Genomic DNA, 17,353 nt, shown 5'->3' with positions numbered 1-17,353 from the left:
GGCCATTTGTGCCATATTGGAATGAGGTCGTGAACGAGAACCGCGTCAAGCTCGCGTCTCGCTGCGCGCGCGAGTCCCGGAAGCGCCGCGATTTAACCCGCCGCACCAAAAGACCCGCGGTCGCTCTGACGACGGCTCGCCACTTCCGCTCGCGGAGCCATCTTTTATTTTGAAACCCTGAACCGGGGCTCTCGGGTTTTCTTCACGTTTAGATCGACGTTGCTGGGTGAGCGAGCAGGCGGAGAGGAACGGCATCTAAAAAACCGACTTGGAAAAACTACTTAGTGGTAAGGGGAGAATTTTGCGACTAAATATTCACGTGCTTTGTGTTGTTGGCGACGAATTCCTCGCGGTGTTTCGCGCCGCGGTGGCGCATTCGTCTTTTTTCCCGTCTCTCAAAAAGATGAGTCGGGTTCGGCCGAGTGTAAGCGCCCTTATTGCTCGTCAGCCTGCCTCTTATTGCTCGAGCTGTGACGTTCAGTAACTTGACTCGGACGCAGGCGGTGTTGGTGCCATGTGTCCAACGAGTCCCGCACGGCCGTTGTGCATTTACGACCGCGTGTTTATTTATCAGACCGCGATTTAATACATCTCTCAATCGGCATGCAGTGTTCTCACCATTGTGAAAGTTAGACCCGTCGGCGCTGTAGTCTTTCTCTCACCCTCTCTCTCCCTTTCTCTCTCTCTCTCTCTCTCTCTCTCTCTCTCTCTCGGCCCATCAATGCTCCCAAACGCTGCGGCGGTTGGTCTGTACAAGCGGTGCAATCTCAAGCTAGTTTCAGTTATTTGTGCGGGTATCCCCAGTGTTCCGCGCGCGTTTGTGCGTGTCAGTGTATTTATTATGTCGGAGCCTTACATAACGACGGTTGCACGACCTCAGCCGATCCGTGTTCCCGTGTTTGGCTCTCACCAAAAACGGCGAAATAAATAAAGTCATGTTTGTTTTTGCCTGTGTTCGCTTCGGGGAAGGAGGAGGCTGCTCTGGAGCTTTTTGTTGTTTTCGCATTCCACGTTGACTTCTTGCAATTTAGATTTTGTTTCTTCTTCTTCTTCTGGCGCTTAACTTCCCTATTGTGCAACTTGAGTGATCCGCTCGCTGACGTGCCGCGATGGAAACAAGCGACTGGGCGAAAGCTGTCTGGTTGTTTGTGCGCGTGCTGGGTGGAGCTGTTCACTTCAGCATCTTTTTTTTTTTTGGGAGGGGGGGGGGGGGTCTGCAGGTTTAGCAGGTGGGAGGTGGGTTTGACAGATGTATTAGCAGGTCAGCTCCTATTGATTGGACATCAGAATAACACATATGTTCATTTATTAATGATGTTTAGGTATTTGATTTTCTACATTAAAAAAAAATCAGGGGTGCCATGGAGTGTCAACTTTATTTCCCAGCATTTTTAAAGTGTAATTTCACCTACATTACAAAAGTAATAATATTTTTTCACATGGTGCTATTGATACGACCCCCCCCCCCCCTTTTCCTCCCCTACAAAAAGGGGGAGATTAGCTGCAGCTGCTATTTGTGGAACTCACAGCATTGACTGCTTTTCACAAAATAAATAGTTCTTATGAAAACCGTCCGTCTGTTTGACAGACCACCAGCAACTTCAGAGAAGTTCAGATAAGTTGCTGGTGAATTTTTTCTAGTTGAAATGGGTGAAGGCCAACTTTTCTGAGCTTGATGTGTCAAAAGCTGCCACCATAGCTTAATGGTTCGGAAATATAGTTGTTTCTACTTTGATTTAAATTCATTTTCAAACTTTGCAGGAACACAAATTCAAAATAATAATTACTGGTGTTCAACAGATGTAGTGTTTAATGTCTCAACAGCTAATTTTGTTTTATTATTTTTTCTTTTTGTTATCACACTGTATGAATGTGTTTTTTGTCCGTCTGCACTTTCCACCCAGAAACCTTGGTGGTTCAGGGTGTGTGTGTGTGTGTGTGTGTGTGTGTGTGTGTGTGTGTGTGTGTGTGTGTGTGTGTGTGTGTGTGTGTGTGTGTGTGTGTGTGTGCACACATTTGGCCCTTCATCTTTCAGGTTCAGTCACTCTCGGCTGCTGCAGAAAGAGTCAGACGGCTGCTAGCTATATATGAAAGAGGGGAAGTTGCTTTTCTTCCTGTCTGCCTGTACACACTGAAGTTAAATGCTGCAGAAACCTACAGCTTCAGGCAGAGCAAATACTGAAAGCTTGTCAGTGTATTTTTGAAATTATAATTTCACAGAAGTATTTTAATCAATGTACTTGTCAGAAAGTGCATACACACACCATTTTTTCCCTTTTTTTTCAGAATGAAGTATTCAGTTTCATCTTGTTTGAATGACATCAAAATGTTCACATGCTAAGAAAAGCCACAGAATCGATTATAGAGGAAAGACGCCAGGGGGTAAACCTACCCGAAGCGACGCAACAGAATCTGGTTAAAACACCGCCATGAACTCATAAATGCTCAAATAGTTTGCAAACTCAGCATCAGATGTTAGAATACTGCTTCTTAACTTCAGGCCTCTGTCTCCACCGTTCCTTTTTTTTTACTACTCCCGTGTCAGGAGTGTGACCTCCAGGACAATAAGACCACGTGCGTGCGTGTGTGTGCGTGCGTGTGTGTGTGTCAGTCAGGGAGGTGGGAAGAAAGACAGAGGGATTCTGGGGCCGGGGGTGAAAGGTGGCGTTGATCCCGGTGGAGCAAGGGGCTCGCGGTGGCAGTCCGGTCGTCGGGAGGGGTGTGGGGGTTTCTGATGGCGGCCCTGGTTTTAATAGAGACGTCAGACATGACAAAGACAGGCCTGACAGGCCAGCTGAATGGGGGCAGCGGTGACAGAGCAGCTATCCACCGCGTCCCATACATCGCTCTCTCCACCTTCGTCACACCCAGCGTTCCCTTCTGTCTCATTCATGCCATCTCTCTTGTTGCATTAACTTATTTCATCTGCTTTTGCACAATGCCCTCAGTCAGTTTGATGTGTCAAAGCGTGATGCAGTGTGACGGCTAATAGTGTCAAGGCGATGCAGGAAGTGCTATACAATTATGGTTTTAAAAAAGAAAAAAAAAGGAAAGATGAACCCAAATGAGTTTCACAAGAAGAGGTGGAGTTGGATGAGATTAACATAGTTTTAATATATTTCCCAGCGATCACGTAGCCGACCATCTGGTGTGTTGCTTAGATGGTAGCCTGTGCCACCCTAATGAAAGGCAAATGTGCAGCAGATATTTTGTGATATATTCACCACCACCACTCTCCTGTTTTGTATTGATGATTCAAGGACCAGAAAAGAAGCACTTGAATATTGATGCAGTAACTTTATTGTCAAGGCCTGGGAGACTTTGTTGTTTTTATAGAACGGCTGAAAAATCCAAACAAATCCTAATTCATTTTATCTAAGCTTTGCAAACAGGGTTTATACATCAGGGCTGTTGAGTTTCGTCTTTCACGATGCTGCTGGTATGTTGGTGTGTTTGATTGATTGTTAACTCATAATATGTTTACTATTCATAGCTGTTGGCTGCCACACTGCATGTTGCTAGATAGTCTTGTTGTAAACGTAGTAGTCGGCTGTAGTAAGTCTCGATCTCTGGTTGCAGCTCTTTTGTGTAACTTTTTGCTGATACAGTTTGGCGTGTGAACTGCTGATCGGGCTGTTGCAAGCAAATGTAACCCGTCTCATTAATCTTATTGAAAACAGTCGCGAGTTCACTGACGTTTTTCTGATGTGAAGATCTGCCAAGTATGATTTGATTAAATCACAAGCACAGTATGCTGCAGATGAATTCTATGTTTTCTTCTCCCAGCCGCCAGAGGTTTGGACCAGTGATCATTCATTCACTCACCGGATAATAATCCTTCTCCTCTGTTCCTCCTCAGAGCTCCTAGTCTCAGCCTTGAGGGGGCACCAGCATGAGTCAGGAGTTGCTGGAGTCTGGTAAGACGTTCTTTGTGAACCGCTGCGTGAAATGAGAAAGATAAAATGTTGAAAAAGCGGGTTAGAAACGAGAAATGTGCTGTGTGTTTTTCCAGACAGGGACTCTGCTCAGGATGCATCTGACTTTAACTGGGATGACTACCTGGAGGAGACTGGAGCCGTGTCCGTACCCCATCACGCCTTCAAACATGTGGGTGCCGACAACTTTCACAGAATAAGCTTGTGCCAGTAATTCATTATCAGTGACTAAACATCTGTGCCAAGTTAAGAAACCGCTATGTATTAAATCTGAAAGTGTGACTCAAATTTATAAAATGTGTCAGCTAGTAAAGCCCCTATAAACGGCTGTAGAAGTAATAAAGCAATCAACAGCTTGAACACAGAAGTGACTGTATCATTACCAGTAGTAACAACGCTTCTATAAATTTTAAGAAAAAAAGGACGTGTGCTGGCAGGTACATTTAATTGGAATACAAGCCAATGGCATCTTCAAATAAAAGCCGTCCTTTCTCTTCTTTTCTATACTTTGTCCACTTTTTGTGCGTTGATTTTATGTAAGCGGCTGCAGAATACAGATAAACGTGGTCTAACTGAGACCGTGCATCAATCACGTTAATGACTCCACATATCTCCGTTCTTCTGTCCTGGTCTTAGGTGGACCTCGGCCTGCAGACGGGTCTGACTCCAGGCATGAAGTTGGAGGTATGTGTGCGCTCCGAGGCAGATAGTCCTTACTGGGTGGCTAACATCATCACCACATGTGGCCAGCTGCTGCTGCTACGCTACGAAGGATACCAGGATGACCGGCGTGCTGACTTCTGGTGTGACTTAATGATGGCCGACCTGCACCCGCTGGGCTGGAGCAGCCAGCATGGGAAGACAATGAGGGCTCCAGAGGGTGAGGCATCAGACAGTGTTAGTTATGGGAGGTGTAGTGATCCACCTAGATGCATGAGAAGTTGAAAGGGTCCATCTTTCCCGTGGAGCTAAATATTAATAATAATAAAACAATGCTGATGTGCAAAAGATTAACACACATCAGCAATAAAAAGTGAAATTAAATTCTCACAGTTAGTTTTGATGACCTGCAGATGTCAATATGATAGGATTTTGCATATTTTATTAGCTATCAATACTTAATTCAAATAGCGCAGATCAGAGCGCAGTGACTGCTCCGCTCCCTCTCATGTCGCTGCATGCAGTCAAGGGGGCAGGCCTACCAGCACGCACACAGTTAGCGCGTCCACAGATTGATCGCTGGGGAGACAACATGAGAGCAGGAGCTTTTGCTCACCGTCCTCGGCTTGTTGGAACAAAGATCTCCCAGTGATAATGATGACGTCTAGTCCAGTAAAGCAGCAACGTTTGTAGAATCCAACAGTTTCTGAGTGGAGTTCTGTTGCACACCTTATCAAGCCACCTGATGCTTGTGTCTGTTTTTTAATATATATATATATATAGAGAGAGAGAGAGAGAGAGAGAGAGAGAGAGAGAGAGAGAGAGAGAGAGAGAGAGAGAGAGAGAGAGAGAGAGAGAGAGAGAGAGAGAGAGAGAGAGAGAGAGAGAGAGAGAGAGAGAGAGAGAGAGAGAGAGAGAGAGAGAGAGAGAGAGAGAGAGTAGTCAAGTTTTTTTGTATGTATTTATGTATACTTTAAACCGTTAACATATTGTTCAATTTGAAGAAAAGAAATTGCCTGGACAATAAAAAAGGATTGGTTCAGAGGCACCGGTATCATTTTAAAAGAATCGATTTAGCAACGGTATCGGAAAAAACCCTAACAATACCCATCCCGGTGTAACTTTAGTACTTTCACTTTAAGGTTTACTTTTTTCTGTAAGTGCTTCAGGGACAGATGAGCAGTAGCAGTAGCAGTAGCAGTAGTAGCAGTAGCAGTAGCAGTAGTAGTTGTAGTAGTAGTAGCAGTAGCAGTAGCAGTAGTAGTAGTAGTAGTTGTAGTAGGTGTTTTATTCAGTCAATCTTCACATACAATACAATAAGTAAAGCCCCAATCTAATATACAAAAAAGAAAGACATTATGCATTATGCTTATATATTCCGCTCCTAAATTCTTACCAATCAGATAATTTGATAAATTCATTTGATTTGATATAAAGAAGTGTGTATATATATATATATATATATATATATATATATATATATATATATATATATATATATATATATATATATATATATATATATATATTAATGCACAGTTGTGAGTGAACACAGTTTTTCTGTGTACACAAAATGCTATTTAGTTGGAACTCAACTCGGAAATACTACTTTTGGCTCTGATTATTTCTGTCTCCCATAAAGTGCTGCCACAGTTGTGTTGTCCTTCTGATATTCTAGTTTTATGATATATAGTTTCCTCTTGGAAATAAACAGGCCGCTAAAGCAATTTTACGGTTTTTGTTATGTACATTTCAAGTCAATATGACCTAATTAGGACTTAAATAATATTTAACAAATATTATAAAATACCAGCGCAACTGAAATACTTTACCTGCACAGATTGTGATGGAAAAACATCCCATTAGATGTAATAATGTGTAATGTATTCCTATTTTATAGCTGATGCTGTGACTCTGGGTGACTGATAGCAACCAGACACAGGAGTGTGTGTGTATGTGTGATCCTGAGCCCACTGCCTTGTTTGACTAATTGACTAAACACTGTCTGTGTTTGGTCCACCCAGGTGTGCGTGAGAAGCACCAGGACTGGGAGGCTCTGCTGGAAAAGGCACTGGCCGAGGAGTGCAGCGCTCCTGCCAACCTGCTGGAATTGGTAAGGCAGGGGACACAGCTGTCCTTTAGAAACTCCTCACACGCCACATGTGGGGCTGTCAATGCCAACACAACAATGGTCTTTGTCAGTGCTAATTTTTTTAATCTGAGGACTTTAAAAACACACAATGCAGTAAATACAACTGACGAAATTGTCATCATACATTAAGACTTTCCTTTTTACCGTTATCATGTCACTTGTGAATAAATCTGACACTAGAAAAACACTACGTCGACTGTTTAGGTGACCAGAATTGGGACTTTGTGGTCTTAAAACAAGCACAACTGTTATGTTTTGTTTCACTGTTAAAAATCCTTTTAACAGTGTTTTTAATAAAAGCACAAAGAAAAAACGTCACACTTAAAATATACCCATTTGAATAAGTTAAACTTAAACTAAATATATTCGTAGCAATTTTGAAGTCTTTCATGCACACCCTGCGTAAAAACTGAAACATACAAAGATCACAAGCTGAGAGCTTTTGCTTACAGCGTCAAGGTTGTGCTGCTGAAAGCGAACTTGCTGTGGGAACAGCCTGGTAAAGTCTTCTGAGCCATGAGTTAGCTTTCAGTGACTATGCTTCAGTTCTGCTACTTAGTCATGCAGTGCATTCTCTCCCGGTGCAAGCTCCTCCCCTTGCCTAGGTGTGCGTTCGTTTGTGTTTGTGTGCGTGCTATAAGCTTCTCATTTACCACCACCCCCCACAGTCCCAGCGTGGTCGAGACCCAGTGGAGCTCCTGTCTGCGGGCTGCTATGTGGAGCTCCAGGACACTGTTGATCCGGGGCTTGCCTGGGCTGCTGAGGTGGAGGAGAACGTCGGAGGAAGGCTGAAGGTGCGCCTGGTCGGCACCGAGGGCCTACCAGATACGCCCGCAACCCTCTGGCTCTTTTACCTCCACCCACGCCTCCACCCACCCGGCTGGGCCAAAGAGCACGGCTGCACCCTCACGCCTCCCTCAGGTCAGTGGCACTGACATGGGTCAGGTTCATGTATTATTATTATTTTTTTTAAATGAAGAAAGGGGAAAACCAAATGTCTTGATTTGGAGCTTTACCGCCAAAGCAGGCGTGAGTAATGATGGAAGGACACATGAATCAATCACGTGTCCTTCACGGACTGGATGCATGTTCAATTATATAGTATAATCCTGTAATTACCTATTACATCATTTCATTTGTATAGAATCGCTACATCGATGAATGTGTAATAACTACATATTTTGTGACTTTCCAATACTTTGAATGAATATTTAAAGTGTGATGAGGATTGAGTAGATTTTTGTTTTCAGGGCCATGATCTGCTAATGTTCTTCAGGTGAATAAAGTTAGTTAATTATGAAAGATGTGAGAAGCACCAGAGGGAATATCTCTCTCCTGACACAGCTGATCTACCTTCTGGTACCACTACAGCACAGCTTTGTTGATATTTGTTGCCAGGCTTTTATTATGTATGGATACTTTGCTTTGGAAAATGTAATGAGCAGTAGTGGTACATTTAACGGATTTGGAAAATATTATGGCGTTAGAAGTAATCATAGTCTTTTGTTTTACTTTTATTTTATTGTTTCATAAAAGAATAGAAAAGAGATTATGTATTTTGTATATGTAATTTAGGGGAACATTCAAAGTTCAGCCTTATTTCTTTTGCTCATCATCCTGTTTCTAAGGCCGTCTGAAACTCGGGCCGGGTGATAAGTAGTAAATGTGTTTTGTGGTTTGCAGAAATACTTTTATTTGCTTGTTTGATTATGGCGAGCTAATTTGATGTCCAGAACAAAGAGCTCGCAACACATAAAGTTTCGGTGAAGCAAAAAAAAAAAAATGTGTGCAGTGTAAAATTAAATCGTATGTATGTTTTACCATTCTCATTAAATATCTCTTTGATAATCAAATCGTCTTCAACAGCTGATTTTGTTTGTACTTGTTTGCTTCAGACCTGTTGGGCCTGCGGACCGAGGCAGAGTGGGAGGAGGTGAGACAGAGGATCAGTGACCTGCCTCAGGATGAAGCTCTGACTGCAGAGTTCAATAAGGTACTGCCTGCGTTCCCACTGCCCCAAACACTGCCCTGCTTATTGCTGATCCGCTAGTTAAGATTGAATAGTTCTGCATTAAGCAAAGAGTTGTGAGGGGATGCTGAGTTTTTCAAAAGGACTCTGCGTGTGCTTGTCTCAGGATCCGCCGACCCTTGCTGCTCATTGTTTCAAAGAAGGAATGAAACTGGAGGCTGTTGACCCCACGGCTCCTATTTCCATCAGGCCTGCCACTGTCACCAAGGTAACAGACTTTCCTATCAAATATGTCTCTCCTATGCTGCAAAGTTGATCCCTTGTTTGCTGCTTATTGGCTGTAGTTGTTGTATGCTTTCTGACTTCATTACCATACTAATAACCCATGCACCTTTCGGAGTTATGAAAGACAACAAACATGGCTGAAACTATATCTCTTTGAACATTTCTCGTTAATCGTAAAGCCCAGTGGATCTCGGGAGATTGACACAGTGTTTAGTGGGACTTTGTGAAGCTAAACAAATTTATACAAACTTGAGAAAACGAGTGTCTTAAAGTGTCTTAAACCAACCTCCTCTCCACTTCAGGTGTTCACGGAGCAGCACTTCCTTGTGAAGATGGACGACCTTTGTGGTATTGAGGAGTCAGAGGGCGCTGGGAGGTCCTTTCTGTGTCACAGAGACAGTCCAGGGATCTTCCCTGCTCAGTGGAGCCTCAAAAATGGACTAACTCTCAGCCCTCCACCAGGTGTGCTTTGTAAAATGTTGTCCCATTTTATAACCGCTGACCTATCGGTCATCAGTGATATCAGGAAGTAAGGAATAGCAGTGATTACATCCCTCATGGTTTTGTTCTCTCTCTCCCCCTTTCTCTCTCTCTCCCTGTCTTTATTTGTTTCCATTATCTCTTTCTCTCCCTCTCTCCATTCTTTCTTTGTTTTATCATGCGCAGGATACCAGGGTGCGGACTTTGACTGGGCAGACTACCTGAAACAGTGTGAAGCTGAGGCAGCTCCTCAACATTGCTTCCCAACTGTAAGTCAAATCTCTGTTACTTTACACAGAGTTCACACTGGTCAGGCTTCAGTGCGGAGACGGTTGTCTTGCGTCTGAGACTCCTGTACAAACCTTCTACCAGATGCTGATCCGCCTCGTAACATTTGTTGTTCAGTGAAAAAAATCTTGTTAATACGAGATGAGCTAACACTGGCTCCCAGTGAAGACCTCTCAATTGGTCATTGCCAAAAGGATAATTATATGTGAAATTGTAGGTCACTGTTATTATACTGCTGTTGCATAAAGGCTGCATGACAGCTGTGCTATGAATGAATACTATGTGTTTCACTATTAGCAGGCTGTCACAGCTAAAGCCTCCTTCTTATCACTTGGGTTGTATTATCCAAGCAGCAACTTGGGCGACTGTAGGAAACTACTGTAGTATTTTAAATATACAATATTTACTGAATACCGGTTCAGTTTGTATGTGGTTTAAAAAATGAGAGACCAGTTCTCTGAAAGCATTATACGGTAGCAGCCTATAAAGTGCCTAAAATACCTACTGTATCTCATGCCCACTGCGTGTCAAACTGCTAGTCACATTGGTGGGTTTGATGCTGAAAGATCCTGTTTGGGGACAGAGTTTTAACTTTGCAGAGATCAGTGCTATAATACTCAGCTCTGACAATATTCTCACTTGTCTGCTTCAGTTTGCAGCCATTGAAACAATTATACTTTGGAGGAAATGGATTTGATATTCTGGTATGGCATACAGTCAGAATATAACAGAATATAGGAAATGTGATTTTAACTATTTGACAGAGGGCACTATAGCTTGGCTCACACACAGTGTTTTCCTTCTCTGTTTACCTGCCAGGAGCAGTGTGACCACAGCTTCAAAGAGGCCATGAAACTGGAGGCTATCAACCTGCTGTCACCTGAGAACATTCACGTGGCAACTGTCACCCGGGTCAAAGGGCAGTACATTTGGCTTAGCCTGGAAGGTGAGAAGCGGGATTTAAAGAACAGGTTTATTTTAGGTGAATGGAAAGAGAAAAGTTTCTATGTGTCATTTCTGTGCAGTCCCACAGCACAGGTCAATGCTTTACATGTAATGTATGTGGATCCAAAGAATGCTTGAATTTGCAAGACATAGGTTATAATATTTCACACAAATTCATACTCTGGATCACTTCTTCTGATATTATGCATTAACTAGTGTTGCACAATTCAGACATCAGCATTTTCCTTAAAGTCTTTACAGATGCAGTATGGAAGATAGGGGTGGCCCTAAATGTAATCTGCATGCATGTGATGTATGTGCTTATGCATGCACCACAGACGGGCTATTGCTTGTTGCTATATGGCCGTCTTCATATGATCTTTTATATCAGCATTCCAGTTGGTTCAGCTGAATTTGGTAACAATGCTAGGTCAAGGATGTAGTCAGAGTTACCTTAACTGCTGCTCTCTGCCACTGTTTGTACAGGACTGAAGCAGCCCATGCCAGAACTGATAGTTCATGTGGACTCCCTCGACATCTTCCCCATTAGCTGGTGTGAGACAAATGGCTATCCACTCATCTACCCAGTTGAACCCTCAGGTATACATGAGTCATCACAGTGGACTCTAATGATCTTCACACATCAGCCTTAAGGAGCTTGTTACTAATGCTGTAACAAACACAATACAATCATTTTTGTATTTATTTTTTTATCCTGACCTCCAAATTAGTGGCATCATGTAATAGCGTGACTGGGAACACATTAGTCTGTCCTTGTTTTTCAGTTGTAAAAGAGAGGAAGATTGCTGTGGTGCAGCCTGAGAAACAGTAAGTATTAGAGGGAGGGACTTATTTATTGGTTAGAGTGGTTCGTGTCCTGTTGCCTTTCCACATCTGACTCAATTTTTATCACTTTACAGCCGAATTCCACCAAAGTCATCGTCACCTGACACTGTCAGGCGGCAGATGGCCAACCAGTCAGAGACAGGTGAGCGCTATGTCACAGGGCCCATTGAAGGGTTTCTAACTGTGATGTGTCCCGTCTCCTGACTCTCTGTATAGTCTGCAGTTGTTCCAGAATATGTATCATTTTGTTTCCACCTGCAGGGCAGGGCAACAGGAAATACTGCTGTCCCAAGATCTACTTCAACCACCGCTGCTTCTCTGGGCCTTACCTGAACAAGGGACGCATTGCAGAGCTTCCTCAGTTCATTGGTCCTGGGAACTGTGTCCTCGTGCTCAAAGAGGTGAGTGTGGCTAGTCCAGCTGCTTACTGTACGAAAACACTACACAAACAGCGATGCCCTATAGGTGGCGATGTCAGTTTCTGGGTCTGCCACTATTGAATGGATTGTCACAGGGTTTGGTACGGCCTTTCATGGTTCCCAGTGGATGCACTGAACGCTTCAAAGGATCCTTAACTTTCCATTCAAGCCAATTAATATTTTGTCCAGATTTTGGTTTAAAACCTGCAGAACTAATGTCGTTCCCATCGACCTCAGCTGTTTTTTGTGTTTATACGCTGAACCGGGGGTTTTCAAACTTTTTCTGTCACGCCCCACTTTGGAGGAAGAAAAACATTCGGGCCTCAATGTCCCAACAAAATTGTAACGCAATGGTCCAACTTTTTGTGCCTCCTTTTTGTGACTTTTGTGACGCCATCTGTGCTTTGTCAAATAGCATGAATAAAATGGAAATCCCTTTCAAGTCAACCAGATTGCTCTATCAGACAAAAACTAATAACATGTGCAATCACTTTGTTTGAACGATGCAAATACAGTTCTATCTGTGCAAAAAAAACTAATATTTGGCCAAAAAAATGACCACAAGGTAGCCGGTTTGATCCCTGTTCTTCCCATAGTTTCATGTTGAAGTGTCCTTGAGCAAGACACTGAAGCCCCAGTGCTTCATAGCAGCACAAACTCCTTAATTACTAGGGGTGGGTAAAATGCAGAGAATAATTTCCACACAGTGGGATTAATAAAGGATTTGCATCTCCCCCACACCCCACCTGTAATACCTCCGCGCCCCACTCGAGCCTCACAGTCTGAGAACTACTGCGTTAAACTAAGATGTGAACGGGATCAAACTTTTACTGAACATCAGCATGTTTTTATAGCACTGGTGTGACAAAGTCACACTATCATGTTGGAGACATGAAGTGGAAAAACAATAAGTACTCCCCTCATTCACATGTTGGTGTGTGTGTCGGCCAGTATCAGCCAGCTCTTGCTACTTATTCTTATTTATTTGTTTCTTTAAGCATGCCGTGCTGTGTCGAGTCAAAATCAGTTGTGATTGTTTTGTTATATTGTAATACTTCTCTATGCATATTTAATAGTAGGCATATAATACTCCAATAACAATGGCACACAATATAGAGGCCAGTAAAGCAAATCTACTGCTACAACGGTCACATGTTGAAGATTTTGAAAGATCTGTCTCAAAATGAATATGGTTTGATGTTAAAATACTACACATAGCACTAACTATAGACTACAACACAGATAACTGGTTAGTGTTGTAATTCTCTAACTGTCTTGTATTCAGGTTTTGTCTCTGCTGATAAACTCTGCATACAAGCCCAGCCGTGTGCTGAGGGAGCTGCAGCTGGACCAGGAGAGCCGCTGGCAAGGCTATGGAGAAACGCTCAAAGCCAAGTGAGGGGAAGCACTATTTAATCCTGAGCTCAAAATACTCCACTCTGTAGAGAACCTGCAGGAATAGTAGTAGTGTTTACAGATGGCCTCTTTGAGGACATGTGCTACTGGATCAAACATGTACTTGAATACACAAGTGGAAATATATACCCGCACACTAGAACCTAGCACAAGAGACCTTGATGGTCGTTGCAACATTTCATTTCCAATACGTGTTACATTTTTCATTTTCTCAAGCTAATATTGTGTGAAAATCCGAAAGAGTGGCATCACAAATTATTTATTGTTCAACCTTTATTGATTTTGCGGCAGGTACAAGGGAAAGAGTTACCGGGCCACTGTGGAAATTGTCCGCACCGTCGACCGCGTGGCGGACTTCTGCAGGAAAACCTGCATCAAGCTCGAGTGCTGCCCAAACCTGTTTGGACCTCGCATGGTTCTGGAGCATTGCTCGGAGAACTGCTCGGTCCTCACCAAGACCAAATACAGTAGGTGGTGTGCAGTACTAGAGACAGCTCATTGTCGAGAATTCAAATTAATTATTAGATGATCTAATATTGCCATGATTGTAACAGCTTTGAAATCTATATATGTGCCTGTCAGTTGTGATTTTAGTTCAAAGTATTATTCAAACATCGTCAAATTCAACACAAAGCTTCTTAATTTTTCTTTTTTTAGAAACCGTTAGTTCTTTTCATTTGTGTTCCTTATGAATAGAACGAGTACATAATTGCAGCCTGACTGAATGTGAAGCAGACGGATAGATTTTGTTATTTGCAATACATTTCCACAGGCAGTGAATGTATGTTTGCTGAAAATATGCATCAGAATTGGCCTCTTTTGTCTTCTGCTGAACTGTTTTTCGACAGCACAAAGCCACAGATTTGTTGATATTTTAACTCGATGCTGCACTGCAGTCTTGGGGAGGAGAAAGTGATGCAATTTGACAGCAACAGACACTTACGGATGTTTTCATTTCCCTCCAGACAGCACATCTCCTCCACACATATGCTTTTACATTCTAATTAGTCAATCTGAATGATTTATTTTTCCATCTCGCTAAAGGACGTATTAGAGTCTTACACACATGTCAAATGCTTTATTTCACAATAAGCCTGTTGTCTTTCCGCAAGCATATTACTATGGAAAGAAGAAAAGTAAACGCGTCGGCCGTCCACCTGGAGGCCACTCCAACCTGGAGGGCGGAGTGAAGCGAAGAGGGAGGAGAAGGAAGAGGCGGAAGCAGCTCTTTGTACACAAGAAGAGACGTTCCTCAGCCTCAGTGGACAACACGCCTGCTGGGTCTCCACAGGTAACACACACTTGTATTTTCTCCATGAAGAATTGCATTAACGGAAGCGTAAGTTGTTTCACATTTAAACCAACATTGTTCTTTCTCAAACATTACTTAAAATATGTCATCATGCACTGTTCGTTGTTCTCGTCACAGGGCAGTGGAGAGGAAGAAGATCTGGATGAAGATGACTCCCTGAGTGATTCTGGCTCTGAGCTGCAGGACGATCTTCAGGAGGATTCTGAACAATCATTTGGGAAGTCTCAGCCCACCACACCGTCCCCCTCTCCTCCAGCAACACCCAGACCCACACGGCGAAGACGGAAACCCCGCTCGCCCTCCTTCTCTGATGATGAGAACCGACCTCCTTCACCAAAGGTAATGAGTCACTGAGAAATGACAAGGTATCAAATATGGAAATATTTAGACATTTCTGTATTTTTAAATCAAGGGTTACGTTCCAGACAGTGTGTCTTTAATTATTGCTATAATGTGTTCACTAGGTGTAAAATCGAAATTCCCTCAAGTACAAAATTAAAGATTTTATGTACAATCCCACCTCTTTACCCCTCCCATCGAATACAACTAACTGCCTTTCTTCTGCTTATGAAAGCATTTCAATAACATTTTTTTTTACATGTTCAACACAATCCTTGAAACTTAACTAAAATATTCAAATACAATAAACAGTAAATAATGAAAATTGTAATATTAGTATCAACAGTTTAGCTTTATAGGGAGTATAAATGCTAACATTTACGTACATGCACCTCTACACCGACAAATGCTTATACATATACACGGGAAGGACTGAATCAATAACATTTTGATTGATGTTTTCACTGTGACCTGAACTTGCTCTCAACGGCTAATGAATCAGCAAAACTGAAAGTGTTTCATTCATGAAATGTTCTGGTTTGATACCCTTCTCATCAGCATGAGCTGTGAGCCTCTACACCTCAGCTGGAAAATCTCTCAGAATCTCTGTCTGACTCACCCTATGTGTGTGTTTACAGACCTCAAAGACTGAGCCTCCTCAGAAGTTGTGTTTGGACACCAGCCCCCTGGAGTGGAGCATCACTGATGTGGTTCGCTTCATCAGGACCACTGACTGTGCACCTCTTGCACGGATTTTCTTGGATCAGGTATGAAATACTCAGACTTAATGGCCACTCAGGATGAGCGCTCACTCCATTCTACTGCATTAAGGACATTACACACCCTGGTCACAAATACAAAATATAACTTCACCAGACAAAACTAATTCAAGAAACTGCATCTCATATGAACGACTGTTTCCACAGGAGATTGACGGACAGGCACTGCTGCTGCTGAACCTCCCAACAGTGCAGGAGTGTATGGACCTGAAGCTAGGACCAGCCATCAAGCTGTGCCACCACATTGAGAGAGTCAAGCTGGCTTTTTATCAGCAGTTTGCAACGTAGCTGACGGGGAATGAACATGGACATGACTCCACACTGTCTGGTGTTTTAATTCCGTGAAAAACACTGTATTTTTTGCCATTCTTACTTTTCCAAAACTGGGCATCCTTAAGCATCCTGAATATGCCACATTGTGTCGTAAAAACATGGACACGAGGTGAACAATGCAACGTCTTGTGATCATTGAAAAAGAACAAAGAAGAAGTGCTACGAAAGGTCAAAAACTCTTTAGGAAAGACAGTTGGACTGAAAAACAGAAGAACTCGAGACACTTTGATACCATAAATAAGTGTAAAAGCCTTCGACTCCAGCACGTTTTACAAAAAAAAACAAAAACAGCCATCATCAAGGACTTAGTTCCAAGTTTTTAGGTATGTCTTAATAAAGGCTTCTTAACTTAGTGTCTGAGTGTCTCGGATTCTCCTCTTATTTTCTTCTTTTTTTATGCAGCTGAATGAGTGCCAGTGCTACAACTTCCTCTGTCCACTCCATTGTGGCTATTCATAATTTCCAGCCTGCCCTGTTGTCTCTTTTAGGGAATACCACTGAATCAGAGCTTTTGCTTGTCATACTAAGGCCTAAACATATTTGGAGTCAGAAATGAGATGGTCTTGCTGCGTAATCTGGTGTTTCATCTAATTCTAATTTTGTGGAAAAGATGCTCAAAATGTTTGATGCGAATGAGGCTAAATGCAGAGTATAACAGTCCACTTTTATTGAAGCGCTTGAGAACTTTTTCACAGAATCAACTGAACTGAAAAAGCCCCAGGCTGCATCTTGGAGCCTGCTCTACAGATTGTTTGGCCCGTTAATATTAAGCTAACACAAAAATTATTGTTTGCACACTGAAAGAACTACAAGTTACATAGAAGACAATTTGCATTAAAGCCACAGGTAATATTCTACTAGACTTATACATAGTTTTGGAAGAACAGTTATAGTGTCCCATTGCAAGGTAATTTAATAGATTTTAGTGTGATCACCAGACATGTATACTAACATTATTTGCGAACGTTATCCAACTGAATTAAGATACTCTGGTCAAAAACAGATATAAAGCGGGCCCTTATCTCTCAAGATCAAATTGCTTTATTGTTCAAGCTTCTACAGTATGTAAGAGCAGTTTACATTGTAAAGACTCATGCAAGCACAAGTAAAACCATGTACTGTATGGTGGTATGCAAATATGACAGTGCATGTTTGTAAATATTGTATATAGTCAAATATCTTCTAGCGCAACAGG

The 17,353-nt window shown here is 42.5% G+C and overlaps 1 protein-coding gene across 2 annotated transcripts; it reads left to right on the top strand.

The window, feature by feature from the left end:
• Window positions 1-148: 148 nt before the first annotated feature.
• On the top strand, window positions 149-16,511 carry sfmbt1 (Scm like with four mbt domains 1). 2 transcript variants are annotated; one of them, XM_068593563.1, is made up of 21 exons: window positions 149-287; window positions 3,860-3,917; window positions 4,013-4,107; window positions 4,572-4,815; window positions 6,620-6,708; window positions 7,416-7,668; window positions 8,643-8,740; window positions 8,883-8,984; window positions 9,304-9,463; window positions 9,668-9,750; window positions 10,589-10,715; window positions 11,201-11,314; window positions 11,500-11,542; window positions 11,635-11,702; window positions 11,822-11,961; window positions 13,265-13,374; window positions 13,687-13,862; window positions 14,511-14,686; window positions 14,825-15,046; window positions 15,685-15,813; window positions 15,973-16,511. In XM_068593563.1, exons 2-21 carry the CDS (start codon window positions 3,893-3,895, stop codon window positions 16,111-16,113), a joined length of 2,595 nt encoding a protein of 864 aa, XP_068449664.1. In that variant the 5' UTR covers window positions 149-287; window positions 3,860-3,892; the 3' UTR covers window positions 16,114-16,511. The 2 variants fall into 2 exon arrangements, with proteins under 2 accessions (XP_068449664.1, XP_068449663.1); XM_068593562.1 differs by having other exon boundaries at window positions 14,508-14,686.
• The last annotated feature ends 842 nt before the right edge of the window (window positions 16,512-17,353 follow it).

Source organism: Clinocottus analis, unplaced genomic scaffold (genome assembly GCF_023055335.1).
Source record: "Clinocottus analis isolate CAN_PGR_092001 unplaced genomic scaffold, fCliAna1.0.p SCAF_3, whole genome shotgun sequence".
NCBI lineage: Eukaryota > Metazoa > Chordata > Actinopteri > Perciformes > Cottidae > Clinocottus > Clinocottus analis.
The sequence above is the reverse complement of the archived record's forward strand: the minus strand, read 5'-3'. Positions and strand labels throughout refer to the sequence as shown.